The sequence below is a fragment of the Protopterus annectens genome, chromosome 14.part0, assembly GCF_019279795.1.
Source record: "Protopterus annectens isolate FY-2018-M chromosome 14.part0, PAN1.0, whole genome shotgun sequence".
Classification (NCBI taxonomy): domain Eukaryota; kingdom Metazoa; phylum Chordata; order Ceratodontiformes; family Protopteridae; genus Protopterus; species Protopterus annectens.
In genome coordinates, this window is record NC_056748.1 from 490,265,942 (window position 1) to 490,284,804 (window position 18,863).

The 18,863-nt window shown below is 37.8% G+C and overlaps 1 protein-coding gene across 2 annotated transcripts in view; it reads left to right on the forward strand.

Annotated features, from left to right (window-relative positions):
* SLIT1 (slit guidance ligand 1) overlaps nucleotides 1-18,863 on the forward strand; it is a 3,022,655-nt gene that overhangs the window by 2,509,180 nt on the left and 494,612 nt on the right. For both annotated transcript variants that reach the window (XM_044056244.1, XM_044056245.1), the window contains exon 24: nucleotides 6,166-6,237. In XM_044056244.1, coding sequence (XP_043912179.1) covers nucleotides 6,166-6,237 — 72 coding nt within the window. The remainder of the gene's footprint in view (nucleotides 1-6,165; nucleotides 6,238-18,863) is intronic.

Here is an 18,863-nt window from a genome sequence, read left to right on the forward strand (position 1 = left end):
GGGGTGTATTTCCTATTTCCCATCCACTCATCAAGATTTTTCTTGAGTGCTAATGAAGAACTTTGCTTGACATAGATGGGTAGCTTGTTCCAGAGTATAGGAAGTCTCTGGGACATAATAATACATAATACATAAACAAGATTCACATAATAAAGCCTCTGTAGAACATAATACGCATAGTATATCACACACCAGTGTCTCACCAGTCAAGCCCCTAAGGCATAACACAAAAACAAGCATCTTGGTCATAGGTGACTCAATTGTGAGACACACAGATGTTCTTCTCACCAGGATGGATAAAGAAAAAGTCACAGACATCTGTCTGTCAGGTGTCAGGATCCCCACATACACACACGCACTCAAGTCTGTCAACAACAGGTACAGTTATGACTCAGTCACAGTCCACGTTGGTGTTAATGAATTGAGACGCACCTCACTGGACTATATATAGACAGACATGAATGAACTCTCTGATTATGTGTCTCAGGCAGGTATGTCCCTAGCCTTAAGCAGCATTTTACCTTAGCCTAGGATGATACCTCAATACAAACAAAAAATGATTGACTTCAACAATTGGCTTAGTTTCTGCTGTCATTCAAAGGGGATCCAGTATCTGTCACCCCTGAGATTCTGGTTGTTGTCTAAGACTCTTGCCACTACCCATAGTGCCTTTTTTTAGGCAAGGTCACAATAACAAAATTCCCAACATATAAATAGCCTTTAAAAACAATTTCAAGGTTATGCTGTTAAATTCTAGGAGTCTAAACCAGAAACTGCACTTACTGGAAGCAATTCTTACCTTTAAAGATGCTGACATTTGTGCAGTCAACTGAGACCTGGTTTAAGGCTGCAGAGAGCACCCCAGCTACCAGGTTAAATTTCCTTCCACACGTTCAGACCACAAACTGAAGGCATGAGAACTAAAGGAGGTAGTGTATCAGTATTCATTAAAGTTAAATACACCTCTAGACTGGTTAAACATCACAATTGCCTTGAATTACTTCAGGTGCAATTGACTATAGGTCCATTTTCAGGTCATTGCCAGCTATAGGTCCCCTTCCATGAATCCGGACATCCACTCAGCCTACTTGGATCTACTTGAGTCAATTAAGATACAACCAAACACCCTGCTTTTGGGTGACTTTAATTACCCATCCATTGGCTGGGTAAATTATATTTATTCTAAACTCCCTTACCAAAGATTCCTGGAATTTATATCCATTGTCCTGGACCAGCTAGTTGACACACCCACAAGGGGCTCAAACATCCTGGATCTGGTGCTCACCAACATGGGAGACCGCTGCACCACCCCCAGTGTGTGGCCATCCCTGGTGAGATCTGACCACAAATCGGTCTCGCTAGAACTAACTATGACACAAGACCCCCCCCTTAGCAACAACTAGACTAAAAATAATTTCCAAGGCCAATTACAATATCTTATATGATAGCATAAATACCTTCATAGCCCCTCCCCCACTGATGGAACAGACACATTTGCTGAGTTATACACTAATGCTATATACAAACACCTGTACAATTGTATTGACTTTGCCATACCCGACAGAACCAAATCGTGATCTTCAAGGGAAAAAAAAACTGCCTGGTGGACAACTGCCATTAATAGGCTATACAATAGGAGAAAGAGATTGCTATCTAAGAGTAAGAAGGAATAGTCTCAAAACTAGAAACACTCCCTCCTCAACTTAAACAAGCAAATAAGACTCGTAGTGAAATCCTCCAAAGCTAACTATGAATACAAATTAGCTTCTCTCACTAAGGGTAACCACAAGGCATTCTTTAGTTACATCTGTAACCTCAAAGGTAAGACCCAGATTTGCTCTGAACTCTTAGTTAAGGGTACTACATATACAGAACCTGTGGATATAGCAAAACTGTTGGCTGACAGGCTCAATGAAAACTTCACTCCCCTGTCCCTGCCACATATACCCGAAAACATCCGTAGCACCTCTCCCCCACCTGGTATCTCCAAGGAGCAGGTCTTAAACGCCCTCTCAAAGGCCAAAAATACAGCCTCTAGGGGACCAAACAACATCCTGGGCTGTGTTCTACATGGGTTAAAACTGGAATTAGCATTACCACTGGGCAAACTTTTCAATCACAGCCCAAGCACTGGCTTTGTCCCAATGGAATGGAAAACAGCTACCATCAATCTCTTTGCAGAAAGGGGGTGCATCCATGGACCTCGAGAACTATAGACCCATTAGCCTGACCAGCCTTATCTGCAAAGCCATGGAACGAATCATCATGGACCTTATTAATAAAGATATAGGAAGTCTCTGAATGCTCAACCCCACCCAGTTTGGCTTTGTCAAGGGGAGATCACGCCTGTTAAACTTAGTGGACTTCTTTGAGACAGTCACCAAAGCCCTAGATGAGGGCAAATCTGTGCCAAGGCCTTTGACACAATCCCCCACTCAGGCATCATTGATAAACTCACCCAGCTGGGTATCAACCCATATAATGTCAGGTGGGTCACTGATAGAACTCATACTGTCAAAATAGAGGGCTCCACCTCCTCCAGCAGACCTGTAACCAGTAGTGTTCCACAGGGATCAGTTCATGGACCCTCACTGTTCAGACTGTGACTGACAAAGTTTGCTGATGACTGCAAACTGGGAGTGATCAATGAAACCCCTACTGATGTCAACATCCTTTAAGAAGATTTTATGTAGACTAATGGCTGCTGCCAAAGTCATGGTCTTAAACTTAATGCAAAAAAATGCATCATCATCCCCTTCAGCAAAGGCAATGTTCCTGCAAACTACCAAATCAATAGCAATACCCTAAGCATGCAGTCAGTGGTGAGAGATCTGGACACACAGGTCGACAGCTACCTTATCTTCAATCACCATGTCTCCACAGTGGTAAAAAGACCATTTTATATTGCTCATCTCATATGTAAGGGCACTGCCTCCAGAAAAAAAAAGAGGTTACAACCATCCTGTTCTCTTCCCTCATCAGGCCAATAATAGAGTATAACACTACCTTTGGTATGTTCCTTTCCAAACACCCGCAGCAAGTGGAGAGATCACAAAGTTTCCTTACAAAGAAAAGTCAGGGTCTTCAAGATCTGTCTTATGTGGACAGACTGAAATCATTGTCACTTTACTCTTCATCATAAAGACTGCTCAGAGGTGACCTGGGCCTTGCATACAGATCAATCTCTGACCCAGCTTTAATAGAAATGCTGCACATTCACAAGTCAAATGGCGCATGCGGCACTCGCTCAAGGACCTTAACCTGTTATGTGACATCAACAGAACTTGCTTGAGAGACAGATTTGCTCACAGAGGTTGCCCCACCTTTGGAACAGGTTTCCTAGTCATATTAAGCAAAGCCCCTCATTGGCCCTATTTAAGCTTAATTTGGATGATTGGATGGGTAGCCAGAAATACACCCTGGGAGTTCCACCTGTGTCCTTCTTGGACAGGGGAAATAGGTGCTGATATTAGTGTCTGCTTGAACCAGACACCCTTGGGAACACGGGTTGAACTTGGTAGATTTCTAAGGGCCCTGGAGACATTAGCCTAGTAACCTCCTATGAGACTATAGTACAGGGTACATTATTTATATTGGTGTCTAGGTTTAGGCTTATATAAAGTGCTCATAGATGAGTGACTTAACTGCTACATTTAGGGGAAAAAGAGACGCTAGGATGTTAGTAGAATGGCAATCGGTAAATGAAGGGATACTGAGTGGTAAGTTAGAAAAGTGGTTTCTAAAGTACAGTTGAGTTGCAGTAAGTAGACACATGAATAATGAGTTGAAAAATAGAACAGCATGGTTGAGATAGGCTGGATAAGGTGTGAATGGGAAAAGGTATAATAGAGGGGGAATTGAAAGGGAAGAGGTGGGTAGAGAAGGTTGTATGTAAAAAAGTAGATACTACAAGAGGGTAGGTAAAGGATGTCAATAAGATAGAATACTATCCTTGATATGAGGATTTGGAGATCTACTGTATAATTTACAGAAGTTGTTTTTTCTTTTATTATAAAGTTTATTTGTGTTGGGGGATCAACAAGGAGGTTTTGTTTTTGATTTTACCTTTATATTTTGTTCTGATTAGGAATACCATGTATTTACATTTACCTAAATGTGTAGAACTCCTCTTTGAAGCTATCTTCTGTGCTGTTGTTTGAGATGATGCTGTTATAAGTGAATTTTAAAAGCTCATTGTAAAATTTGATGGTTAGCATGTCGGTAATCATTGAATTCCAAGATATTACATGCAGGGAGGCTCGAGATTTTTGAAGGAAAAAGTCACTAGTTTATGGTCTGACTAACCAGAGAAGGAGATACGGTAATATTGCATGGGATGACTGTATTTGTAAGGACCAAATTGAGAATACTATGTCATTTAGTGGATTTAACTACCTGCTTCAGGAAGTTTTTGAATCTTAAATCTGAGAACTTCTGGGCATTCCCTACATTGGATGTATAGGTACTCCAGTTTATTTAGGGGTAGTTAAAGTCTCATTTTAGAGATGGACAGTTGACAGTTATATTTCTAGGAATGATGCAGTGTCTTGCAAAGTGTGTTTCTAGTATGTCAAAGATCACTGTTCCTGGAAGAGAGCTTATACAGCAAGATGTAACCTGGGACTTGAGCTATAAAAAGGAAAAACAGATTTGAAATACTTAAGAAAGTAGTTACAGATACACCAGTGTTAAAATACTATGATGTGAATAAGGTATTTGTGTTGCAGGTAAATGCGAGTCAGAACAGAAGAGAAGTACTGATCTTAAAATATTATAGTTCAATAGCCTGTAGGTCAAAAGCAGTTGCATATGCAGAAAAAAAGAGATTTTCTGAGATATAAAAGGAACTAATACCATTAGTATTATGGCAAAGAAATTTAGTTTGATACAGACCACAAACCCTTTTGAAGCCTGTTCAAAGAAGTCTTTATACAAGTCATTATCTAAGCTGAAGAGGATATAACTTAACCCACAAAAGTATGACCTAGAATCAAAATACTAAACAAAGAAGTAGCTAGAGCAGATATTTTCAATTTACCAGAGAAACATAAAGAATTGTTAGGAAAGACACTCAAGATATTTTGGAAAATACGGCAGTAATCAGAGACAGAAAATAAAAGAAAAGAAATTCCAGATATGTATTAATGCCAACTTGGAAACGCAGTGACTAAAATAAGTTTCTGAGAAAGGTTAGCCTGAACAATTGTCATCAGTCAGAAATGTTTTTTTTTTTTTTTTTTTTTTTTTGCTCAAAAAGGAAGAAACAAAATTGTGTCCAGAATTTAATCTGGAAAAATAATAATTTTCAATCAGCTAGGAAGACATACATGAATCCCAATGAACAAGTAGCATGGAACTGAACCATGTGCAAGATATAGTATAACAACAATTCAAAAGAAGAGGTTCTAGGATAGCTAGTATCAAATCATCCATGTCATTGAAGGGGTTAAAATCTGTGAAACCATATGTCTCATATTAGTGGATTACTATTCAGAGTTCCATGAAATATATCTAGTCTAATCATCTTATTCTATAGAATGATCTGGTTAACAAATGACAATTACTTTATCGATAACTAGAACAACAGACTAAAGCTTTGCAGCTAAGTTCTTAATGAGCTCTTTCTTTGATATGCCCTTCTCATTTCTGATATATATATAGCTAATGTCTGTGGTCTTATATTAATTAGTGCTCCGTTGCTGTTGCTGCATGTCAGAGGCTAAAGACACAGTTCCATGACTGAATTCCAATTTCATGTAATCTCTCAAACTGTGATTTTACTATTATCATTGTGTTAACTTCAAAGTATGTTATTATACAGTGTAATGTGTATTGTTCTTTCTAACTTTGACCCTGTTCGTGACTGAAAAAGGGTGTTTGGAGACAGTCCACCTACCCAGTTGGCAAATAAATAAATTATATTTTTTTCTTGGTGAATGGGTATCAGATTATAGAGTTATGGCAAACATAACCACTGAGATTCAAAAGCAGTCAGTACAATCTGGTATCCTATTTCTTTAGGATATTGGATATAGCATTGTTTCATGTTACTGCATTAACTAAATAAATGTTGCATTTATGCATATGACTGTTAAAAATAAAGAGCATAAATGTTCTGCTGCATTTAGAACCAATATCACTAACTGCACGTTATCTGCTATCCAGGATTCTCAGCTACAACTCATTGAGATGCATCCCTCCTGCTGCTTTTGAGGGACTCCGATCACTCAGACTCCTGTAAGTTAAAAAAAACTTCTTAATTCTGTATTATTCCTTCTTCTGCTCAAATGAAAATATGCATGCTTTTTAACATTTACTCATTTGTGTGTTACAGGGTCACAGTATAACTCTCAATTGGTGGATGGGTTTTCTAGGTGATATGCTCACAAAATGCATTAGGTCAACATTCTTAAATGTTTGCAATGCATCTCCATCTGGAATGTTCCTTCTACTTTAATTCACCATTAGCTTTTCAGAATCCCAACCACATGCTGAAATACATCACTGCATATTTGTGCTACTGTGTGAAGTCCCATTTAAATGATGTATATGCTCCATTCTCTTTCACTGCATATTTGTGCTACTGTGTGAAGTCCCATTTAAATGATGTATATGCTCCATTCTCTTGCCTGTTATACTGTAAGCTCATAACCAAAGAAAATAAGTGCTTTTCAACTGCTTAGAGACATTGGTTACTTTTCTGGCTTATTCAGCATTTCATAAAGTCTCTTCATTCATCACACATTACTGTGCAGCTTGTGTTCACTATTGCAGTACTTATTTCATTTTAAATACAGTTTATGATCAGTATCGTGGACTGAAGTCACATTTGTGGAAAATAATACTTCTATACATCACCTTTGCCAAACTTTTTTATAAAAAGATAAATGTTTGTAGCATAGACTGGTAAGTCAGAACTTATTCTCTTGAAAGACTTAGTGATGATGGCAGAACATTGCAAGTAGCACAACAGACAGGACGCTCAACTTTGGTGCTGGAAGACTAGAACCTGTGGGTTCTATTCCTATTCTAGGTGACTGGATTTTTGACAGTGCATTAAAGCATTGGGGAGGTACTGCACTCCTGAGTGTGTCATCCTTCAGATGAGATGTTAAAACCAAGGTCCCATCTGTTTGAGTTGGTGGTACTTTGGGTAAATGTAAAATATTCTACAGCACCTATATAAAAGAGTAGGGGAAGTTCCCTGATGCCCTGGCTAAATTTCCACTAGTAGCAGAAATACCACATCGAGTCTCCTTCCTGAAAAAAGGCACTAGCCTAGTGGAACTAATCTAGTCAACGATGGATGGATGGTTAGACAGACAGACAGATAGATAGATAGATAGATAGATAGATAGATAGATAGATAGATCTTATTGTAATGAACTCCATTCTTCACTATAGTGGGAGAGTGCTCTTGAAAGTCTGCACAAAGGCTTGGAATACTTTTCTTGCCACTTTGGACACCCTTTCCTCTGATGACCAGAGTTCTTCTAAAGATTAAAAAGGACTCCCCAGTGATAATTATGGTGACCCCTTTTTGCCCAGTGGTTCTCCCATCTTTTGAAAATGGCCAAGGGCAATTAACACAAGGTTTTTCACATGAACCTACTCACATAGCTCATGGGTTATTTACTGTACCCCAGCCTTCTATTTCTTCATATCACTGCCTGAAAACAAATGAAAGCTACCTAGATAGTGAGCTATAATTATACTACAAATAGCAAAGTTTTTACCATATAATAATAGCATTAAAGTGATTAGGCAACATTTTCAAAAGATAAAGTTTCAGGTAAATATGTTTACCAAGTGGTGATAGGAAACTTTCCATTTAAGGTGATGAGTTGATCCCATTGAAAAAGTATAATACACTTGATGGCAAAGTTGCAAGACAAGTATTTTTTTTTCTTAAATAATTTTGTGTAAGGTTAGTTACACCTAAAATCCACCATTTAAAATAAACTGGAATAGCAAATCCAAAAGTCAGTTTAATAATTTCTACCATTTTAACACACTAGTTAGAGATACTTGGACATGCCCACCACATATGGAATTAAGTGCTCTTACATCTGTGTCAACAAGTTTTTAAAAACAATAAGCCAACCTATACCCATAAGAATCCAATACATCATAGGAAAAATGCCCACTAAATTGTTCTATTTCAATATAAAGTTATACAGTCTTTATAAGAGTACCATATTTTTAACATGCTATCTGTATCAAGACAGTTAGAAATTTCAGTACTTCACAAATGTGCAAGTCTTCAGGTGAGACACAAAATTTAATTTAAATATTTTTGTTTGTTTACTAGGATAGAGCACTGATCAGCAATAATAAATTTCAGCTATATTTATGCTATATTAAGAAAATATGACACTATTCAATGAGATTTCCTACCACAGCACGTGTGAACACACACACTCACACTCCATATTCCATCCCGTAACAAAAAAGTCATCAACAAAGTCCACATATAATGGAAGTTACTGTTTCCAAAGAGATGTCCTAAAACATGTTAGCCTAGTAAAAAATGTCAACACATCAATGCTATAGTAAAAAAATATGATGCTACTCACTGAGATTTCCTGCCATTTTATAAAGCTGTAGCAATAAAAAAAATTGCAAAAAACCCCACGTCTTACTCTAGTGGCAGTAGTTAGAAAAACTGAATGTGCCATAAATTATTATATCACTAAAAGAACATTGTTTTATTAATCCAGCATCACTGAAGTCTTCCAACTGTTATGAGACAGCAGTGCAAAACTCAGTTATATTTAACAGGTGAAAAGGTCCTTCTAAACTCTTGATAATAAATATATTTTTGTATACCTCAGTAAGCCACCTACAAACATTTTACAAGATGGAATGGATGCAGCCAGGAAATCATTAATCTGTCTGTACCTCACTCTTCTCACCAGTGATCTATCCTGATCCTCACCTCACATTACCTCTCTCATATTATTCCTTAACTGAATATACACTCACAACCAAACAGCATCTTAAAACCAGTATTGTATGTTCACTTAACCAGATCTTGTCCTTACTGTTGCTCAAGGGCAAGCACCTCTGTAGCACAAATCTACCGCCAATGAAAACATCACAAACATCATCCTTATCTGAATCTTACACAATTAAATACTGGATTCCTTATCCTGCTAAGTGCTTTCCATCCTTCACTCTTTAACCTGAGTCAGCAGACAGGTAACACATATCTAGCCTTTTGTACCATAGCAACTTAATAGTGAGACGCTCACAGCGTATACTGTCCTCTCACTCTGGTGTTAATATTTCTTGTGCACTTAATGATCACCTATTAAAATCATATGTATCAGCTCATGGTCAGCCATCATGAAAACAGAAGCATTAAACCCAGTTGTCATCAGGGCACATATTCACCTTTTCAAATAAACATTTGGCAGATTTAATGTCTGCCCAACAATCTTTGTGTAACTAGCACACCTAGAGTGTATCCCCCAGGAAGACACCATATTACTCATTTAACCTTGAAGTCGCTAAGTCATAAATCTGTACAACAAAAAAGCATGCCTTTTTACTCCCCTTGCATAATTCCAGCCTTAATCCAGTCCGTCAACTTTTCTTTTACATTTAATTAGGACACTTGCAGTTACTTAAACTAGGAAAACCTATAAAATTTCTTCTACACCTATATATTATTATACCATGAATCAAGCCTTTTAATCTAACCATTCATAACAATACCCTTATAACTAATACTTAATTCATTCAGTACAGTCCCAGAGTCTTCTCAGTCCATGCATACTATATTGGCATCCTCAGCAAATCCTGGCAATGGGCTCATGCTCATCAAAAATATTACATAGAGTATATTAGCACTGACACAGAAACCCCATTTCGGTCTTCCCTTAAGTAGTATAGATCATAAACCTCTGACCAGTCACCCCTTGAATATTGCAAGAGTTATAGGTTTATAAATCCTATGGCTGGACCTCGCAAAAGCCTTCGATACAATACCCCACTCGGGCATTATAGATAAGCTCACCAGCTTAAATATAAACCCCTATGTCACTAGATGGGTTGCAAACTGGCTCAAGGACAGAACCCACATGGTTAGAATTGCTGGAGCCATATCAGACTCCAAACCAGTTACAAGTGGCATCCCACAAGGCTCAGTCCTGGGACCTCTCTTGTTCAGTATATATTTCTCGGAGGTACAGGCCAACATGGAAGGACTGTGGCTGACCAAGTTTGCAGATGACTGAAAACTGGGCACCATAATCAACTCTCCAGCCGACACAAGCATCCTCCAAAAGGGCCTCATAGAAACAGACAACTGGTGCCAGAGCCATGGCCTCAAGCTAAATGCCAAAAAGTGTATAGTCATCCCCTTTGGCAAAAACAAAGTGCCCAAAAATTACCACATAGGTGGTAATCCATTAAGTACAGAAGAAGTAATTAGGGACCTGGGGACCCAAGTTGATAGCAATCTCTCATTTGGCAACCACGTGGCCAAAGTGGTTAGAAAAACATTTTATATAGCCCACCTAATCATGAAGGGATTCACATCTAGATCAGGGGAGGTCATCGTGCCTCTTTACTCATCCCTCATCAGGCCCATAATTGAGTACAATGCTCCTTTAGGGATGTACCTTACCAGACACCTGCAGCAACTGGAAAGACCCCAAAAGTACTTCACCAAGAGGATCAAAGGGCTCAAAAAGATGCCATATGCTGCCCAGTTAAAGAAACTCCAGCTCTAATCAGTGGCATACCGCCTGCTCAGAGGCGATCTGTGCCTGACGTATAAAGCCATGTCCAACCCGGAATTAATGGACATGCTGCACCTCAGAAAATCCAAATCCCATCGAGCTACATGCTCGAGAGACTTGAACCTCAGCACTGAAATAAATAGGACATGCTGGAGGGACAGATTCATAACCCAGAGGCACCCTTCACTCTGGAATAAAATCCCAGTCCAGGTTAGGCAGAGTCCCCAAGAAAGAGGAATCTTGATGAGTGGATGGGAGATTGTAGGTTTACTCCAGGTATCACTTCTTTGTCACTGTTAGACAGAGGCACAGTATACTAACCTCGAAAAAGGGCATAGCAAAATTAATTTAAAATGGGTGGCGAAAGCCAAACACACTCTGGCTAGGCTTATAAATGCCCTAGGGCAGATAGCCTAGTATGAACCTATGAACCTTAGTCCCAAGCAGCACTTCCCACTGCAATAATCGTAAAAACTCTGTAACCCAATGTCCACACTTATTTACTAGTGCAAACACTCAGTTAATGAAATGTATTTGCTGCTCTAAGACTTTACATACTGCAGTGGTACATTAACAAGTCATTATATTAACAGTAGTTCAGTCTAGGTGCATTCTTCAACTTGCAGTTGAAATGCTGACAGATGAAGTCAGCTTTGAAACATAATCTTAGAAATTTCAGTTTGGCAGACATATTGTAATTATAAACAATGTAAATATATTATTACATCCGGGTCATATTCATTAAATATATTACACTTGAGTGTCACAATCACTACTAAAGAGAAACATCATGAAACCTACATACCCAGAATAATAAAAATCACTCAAATTCACTACAATTATAAGTATTATTATAGGATTATAAACAGCTGTATCAAAAATTGCACCTCACACTAATAATAAAAGTAATTGAGGAAATGCATCTTAACAGTTTTGTTTTTTACAAATTTATAGAATTACCCAAAGTTTAAGTTTTTATCCATTCATATGTTAGTACTGTTAGTCATTTGTTCAATAGACTATATCTGTTTGACAATTCAGGTATGCATAAATTAACATAATTACTTAAAGACCAATAAAAGAAAATCCTCCACATCCATTCGTATATTGGCACTGTTAGTTTATGTGTGAAAGCTCATTAACATTTTAAAGCACTGGTAATCAATATGCATCAACAAACCACAAATTCCTCCAAAATTACCCTTACAAGTAATACACAAGCCCTGCAAGTTACATTCACCAACCCTTCTGAGGAAACCATTAAGCTCTTCCAGCTAGAAAAATTCTGTTGATCTTTAAAAAGGTGTAACGATTCTGATACCTTTGCATGCATATCTTAACTTTTACATTTTTATCACTTAAAAATATTGATATGAGGATAAACAAAAGAAGATATTAATATTGTCAGTCACTAGCCTACTTTAATCATTTTCCCAGAATAGTAGCAGCATAAGCTGGCAAATACATACCCATAATTCAAGCTTTGTTTTACAAATCGATCCTAGCATACCTCTCAACTGTACAGATTTTCGCAGAATGTCCAGATTACTGCCTCATATTTTGGTCTGTTTTTCATAAAATTCTTGTTTTGTGGCAAATCATTAAAGACTGAAGTTAGAAAATGAAGACAGACATGTGAGTTTTAGACTCCATGCCCTTCAGAAGATTCATGCTAATGCAAAACCTGTGATTCTATCAAGTTTCTATGAGCAATATTTAAAAATTGGCCTATTTTTGGGCCTTTATCCCAATTTTTCTTATTGCTTTGTCCAGATATCTTGCTCTAAGAAGTTGAGAGGTATGGATGCTTGTATTTGGACAATTATATTAACCAAACCCTTAAATACTTAAGGAGACATAAATTATTTCTATCTAGAAAAAGCCAATTGGAAGATATATAATTAGTCTAATAGATTTATTGTGTCCTAGTCCTCCTTGAACAGTTCATGGGGGGGGGGTCTATACTCTTCACCCCAGCATGCTGCTCAGCTTCAGCTTGCCACAGTGGCTCTTCAGACCTTGCCATTGCCGTCCTTACGTTCATAAATACCTGTATGCCGCTTGGAAAAAATCCTTCAATATAGCTTGGAAATCTAAGCCTTTGCTCCTCATACTCTTTTAAAACATCCACAAAATATGGCTTATATTGGAGAGTTGAGGCTGGAAAATTGTGGTCAAAAATAGCAAAGCTTTGTGTCTAAACATCTCCAAAAGTTTATCTCGGACATCCACAGCAGAGTGATTCAGTGGTAGCAAGGCATCATGTTTCTCCTTTACCAAATCACTGTTGTTCACTTCACACAACTCCAACTGCTTAGCACAGGAGTCCAAAAGTCTCATATCATGTAAATTTCCTTTTAGGGCGGGACTAACATCTCTCAGTGATAATCACTTTATCACAATCGCCTGGTCAGCATCATTACCAGACTGAAAGGCCACCACATGTTCCTCCTTATTATCCATCTTCTCAGCCAAAACAACTTCATCAGGTTTCTCCTACTCCATTGCGATTATCATGGATATGACAACTTCAAATAACAATAATTCTCAATTCCACATCAAACAAGCCACTTTACATGGGACTTTTTTTTTTTCAAAAATCTATCCAAATCAAGCTTTGATTCACTGCCTTGTAACTAATAAATTGTTTTGTGAAAGGCATGCTCAAATGATTTATTACACTCTGTGGCCTTAACACAGATTTTAGAATGGACATTTATCTGTGCCTTAAACTTATTCCCCCTGGACTCTACAGCTCTATAAGTTGTATTTTAACAGATACGAGCTGCTAGCTTGTTTTTACGTAGGTTCACCTAACAAAATACTTCTTTTCTTAAGATTTAGAAACAGATAATCTAAGTAGCTTTTTTTAGACAGCCTATGCATTCATTGTGTCTTATTTTGCTGAGATCTATTATCATTCCTCATCTAGTGAACAGGTAGATTAGGTCAGTGATTTTAATTGGGCCCTGGTTTATTGAAGTACTATATTTAATTCCATATACGACTGAGACAGCAAACAACTTGGAATAAAGAGGGAAGGTAAGTTATTAGTTAAACTGAATATCTTTAAACCAAAATTTAAACAATACCTAAATAACACCTTGCTATATGAATACTCCACTCCACAATAATTTATTTTAATACCTCTTCACGACACTATAAAGCAACGCACTTAGTCATACACTAGCTATAGACTCATATTATGTCACTTGCTTGTGCCTAACTCTTCGATCTCTCCTTTTCTTATTATTTTTCACAATATTTCCTTTCTTTCCTATACCTCTATAATTTACCATTTGTTTCTCCTTCTTTAAAAATTGTATATATGTTAAGTTTGCCTGCTTAATTTTATATATACTATATATATGGTTGTAACTCAAAAGGTAAACACATAATTGGTAGAAAGGTTTCTGAGTGTATAAAAATAAAGAATGCATAAATGAATGAATGCTCATTTGTGTGAATCATGTATGGCTGAATTAAGTTTTTATATAGAGTAGGTAAGCATGAATGTGCAGGAAAATTAATGGTTAAATGAAAATGTGGTGGTTGTCACTATGCACAAGACTGTGTTAGAGCAAGTATTCACAAGTTAGGGTTAGGTAGGGGAACAGATTCAATGCTGTGCATATTTTATGTTGTGTGTGTTCCATGTCTTTTGTATATGTACTGTTAGGGAAATGGAGTTTAGTAATGTAATGTGTAGGATTAGGGACAAAGGTAGGGTTAGAGTTAGAGAAGCCCCCCTACATACCTAACTCGTGTGCTAACCTCAACAATAACCCTAACCCTATACTTTATTTTACAATACTAAAAACCTTTTCAATAACAGTATCACTGCCAGGGTGACACTTTATCATGTTTTTGTAGCTGGGGTAGTATTCAGTGATTTAGGATTCACTCTTATGAGTCATTCAGTGTTTTATGATTCAGTCTTTTTTGTTCTGATTCTCTTTTGAGTATTCTACCTTTCATGATGTTTTATATATACACATATATATATATATATATATATATATATATATATAGGTTCATAGGTAGGTACTAGGCTAATGGCCTATGTAAGCCTAGCCAACAAGGTTCCCTGGCTTACGCCACCCAAGAAAGTTATTTTCCTGTGCCACTGTTGAGCAGACACAGAAGTGATCCCCGGGGTGTATTTCCTATTTCCCATCCACTCATCAAGATTTTTCTTGAAGAGTGCTAATGAAGAACTTTGCTTGACATAAATGGGTAGCCTGTTCCAGAGTATGGGAAGTCTCTGGGACAGGAATCTATCCCTCCAGCATGTCCTGTTTATTGTGGTGACAAGGTTTATGTCCCTAGAGCGTGTAGCTTGGAGGGATTGGGATTTCTTTAGGTGTAGCATGTCCAACAGCTCTGGGTTTGACATAGCTTTATATGTTAGGCAGAGATCACTTCAGAGTAGGCGAAATGCTACGGAGTAAAGCTGGAGTTTTTTGAGACGGTCAGTGTAGGGCATTTGTTTGAGGCCAGTAATCCTCTTTGTGAGGTACTTCTGTGGCCTTTCCAGCTGCTGCAGATGTCTTGTAAGGTACATTCCAAAAGGGGGGTTGTACTCTATAATGGGTCTAATGAGTGTCAAGTAGAGGGGAACAATGACCTCTTTTTTTCCTGGATGAGAACCCTTTTATGATGAGGTGTGCCACGTAGAAGGGCTTCCTGGCTACTGTGGCGATGTGACTCTGAAAGGAGAGACTACTGTCCACCTGGGTCCCAAGGTCTCTTATCACACATTCAGTGTTAAGTAGATTGCTGTTTATGTGATAGTTCATGGGTACAGAGTTTTCACCAAAATGGATGACACTGCACTTTTTGGCATTGAGCTTGAGGCCATGGTTTCTGGCACCAGGTATCTGTCTCAGCGAGGCCTTTCTGTAGGGGACTTGACTATGGCTCCTAGTTTGCAGTCATCTGTGAACTTTGTTAGACAGAGGCCTTCTGTGTTAGCCTGTACTTCAGAGAAGTTGATACCAAACAGGAGAGATCCCAGGACGGAACCCTGTGGTACTCCACTTGTCACTGCTTTGAGGTCAGATTTGGAGTCTGCAACTTTTACAGTGTGGGTTCTGTCAGTGAGCCAGTTGGCAACCCATCTTGTGACGTAGGGATTTATACCTAGTTTAGTGAGTTTAGCTATAATTCCAGAATGGGGGATGGTGTCGAAAGCCTTGGTGAGGTCAAGATAGGCTGTGTGAACCACCTTACCCTCATCTAAGGCTTTGGTGACTGCCTCAAAGATGTTGATCAGGTTCAGGAGGCATGATCTGCCTTTCACAAACCTGAACTGGGTGGGATCCAGAGTTTGGTTAGTTATTCAGGTTTCAGCTATCTAGTATGTATTGAATGCATATGTTAATATATGCTACCAATTTTTATTTAGTTTGAATGCTTGTGATGGAAGAATTATATCCATGGAGCTTTTCATCTTAGGCATTCACTGAAAAGAGGTAGTTGAACTTAGTCGGACTATCCCAATTAATAAATGTCAATAAATAAACAAACTTCTCTTTGCTCCATGGGTACACACCCTGAGAGTTGGTATATTTAGATGTTAGGAGTATGGGGGCAAAGCCTTTCTGTTTGGGGATACAGAGGGGTACAGATCCCTGCAACCATTATTTTGTGAGCTTGTGCTTATGTGTTTTGTTTCAACATTATTTTATAATTACATTACACCTTAATGGGTTTTTTTTTTAAAATGATATCCAATGAATCATTATGGACATTTTTTTTCTTTAGAAAGACAACACAGCTCAAACAGTTATTTTATTTTATTTAAGGAAATTCTTGGGACAATACTGATCTTATATGAGACCTAAAATCTTTTCTGATAAAGACTGATTTCAAGTCCTAACTCCACTTACAAAAAATAAACCCTGCCAAACTGTCCTTATATCTGCATTTCAAATAAGAGGAGAAATAAAAAATAATGTAATTTCAGTACAAAAAGATCAACGAGAGAAATGAAGTGGTAATAAACATGAATCAAACACTTTCTAGCAGTGGTTTCTGCAACCTATTTTCAGTTATCTGTGAATAATTGTTCCCATAAATGGTTAAGTGAGAGAAAAAGGCTGTCACAAACATCTGGATCTTAAGCAACCTTCCAAGATGAGCAGTGATTTTCCATTATATTTTCACAATTGACACACAATGTGACACAGAAAGTCTTGTTACCTTGAATGACAGCCACAGTATAAATATTTTTATTGATCTTCATCGCCAAGCCCAACTCGGCTTGTAAACCTTTACAAAATAATTGCTTTCACACCTGCAATGTAGTGCTAAAAAGTTACATTTACTGGCAACTGGCATTGTGTACCATTGTTAAGAAAGGCCAATATTCATTCTCTGCTCAGAACATTTTACCTTCCTGCACTTTTCTCTGCAGTATCTCTCAGCCATAATTTAGTCATTTATCCATCTGTGACCCCATAACCTCATGCAAATACAGCGCTGATTTAAGAAACATTTCTTGATTCATTACCAGTGTAGGAGATGAAAAGCTAAAAACCTAAATATAAAATAAAGAATAGTATTTCCAAAAAAGAACCAGGCTGAGAAATTCAGTACTGAAAAAGGCACCAGTCACTATTGTTAAAAAGCAACGGAGGTAAATAACTTATGGGACTGGGAGGTAAAGAAGAGCTATGCTGAACTTTCTCCAGACTTGATGAAAAGAAAAGGATGGGTAGCTTACAAAAGAGCAATACTTGGAAAGTGAGCATGGGGACCATAAGCTGCCTAGATATACCCACCTTTAAGTGGTCATACTTAATAATTCTTGCCACTCTTTTCAAGTACTTTATAGGGCTCACTTCCCAAATTTAGCAGGGTCATGCATGATAAGCCTAAAGTACATTTGTATCTATCCATCCAATAATCAAGACTAGACATAAATAGCCAAGTTATTATTATGTTTACCTGTAGTCGTAAATTATTTCACAGACTTGGAATATTTTGAGTTAGGAACCTATACCTCCAATGAATACCATTTATTTGTTGGTGTGGATTTGTGGCCTGTAGGGCACATGTTGGTCAAGCCACTGGATTTGTGAAGAAATAGGAGCTCAAATATTAAGTATTAGGTCTTTCATAGCTTAAAAACTGAGACACAGGTGGTAAGCTACCGAGTACTAGAAAAGCTGTGCTTATCTATCAGCACAGTTGCAGGATTTAAGGCTTTAATTTCCTCAATTATAAATCTTTTAGGACCTTTCCAGTTGTGCATTATGCTTGGATTTTCAAAGTAGCTTTTGTCAGTGAAGGATTACTATTCTTTTTATATCCTACTACTTTATCATTGTTATCTTTACATGTTTATGTTTATTGTGCTTTTTGTTTTATTATTTATATTTAGTGTTTTGAGATTAAAAAAAAACTGTACTACGTTTCAAGCTGAAGCTGAAATCTTTACTTACCAAAAGGTAGACATTGTATTCAATGAAGAGTCTGATGACAGGCAAATGCAGCAATGTGACGACTTTGGATCTTGAGGATGGATATTCCTTTGGAAATAAAATGAGCCAGACAGAAGGATTTATTTACTATGGTAGAAATATGATGATCAAATGAGAGAGAATTGTCTCAAGTCTCTTATGATCATGTCTGTCTGGAGTACTGTTTATACTGTATGAGGTGGGAGCAGCTTTTTTGTGAATGCTACTATGCTACACTTTTCTGCATTTAGCTTGAAACTGTTTTGAGTACATCTGGAAAAAGTATATTCCAGCCCTTGCTGGAGCTGTTTATTATTAGTAGATCAGTTGATAACAGTGCCCAGATTGTAGTCATCAGTAACCTTGGTAAACTATGCTTCTAGAATATAAGCTTAGATAGCAGCAGAATAATTGCTGAAGAACAGAGAACCCAGTGGGTTACTCCCGTGTCACTATTAGACAGAGGCACAGTAAACTAAACCTTAAAGGGCACAGTATACCCAAATCAAGGGGTGGCGTAAGCCATACAGAATCGGGCTAGGCTTATAATTGCCTCAGGGCAGATAGCCTAGTATGAACCTATGAACCAGCACTAAACTCTGTGGTACCCCACTGGTTATGATTTTGAATCTGGACTGAGTACCAGCAA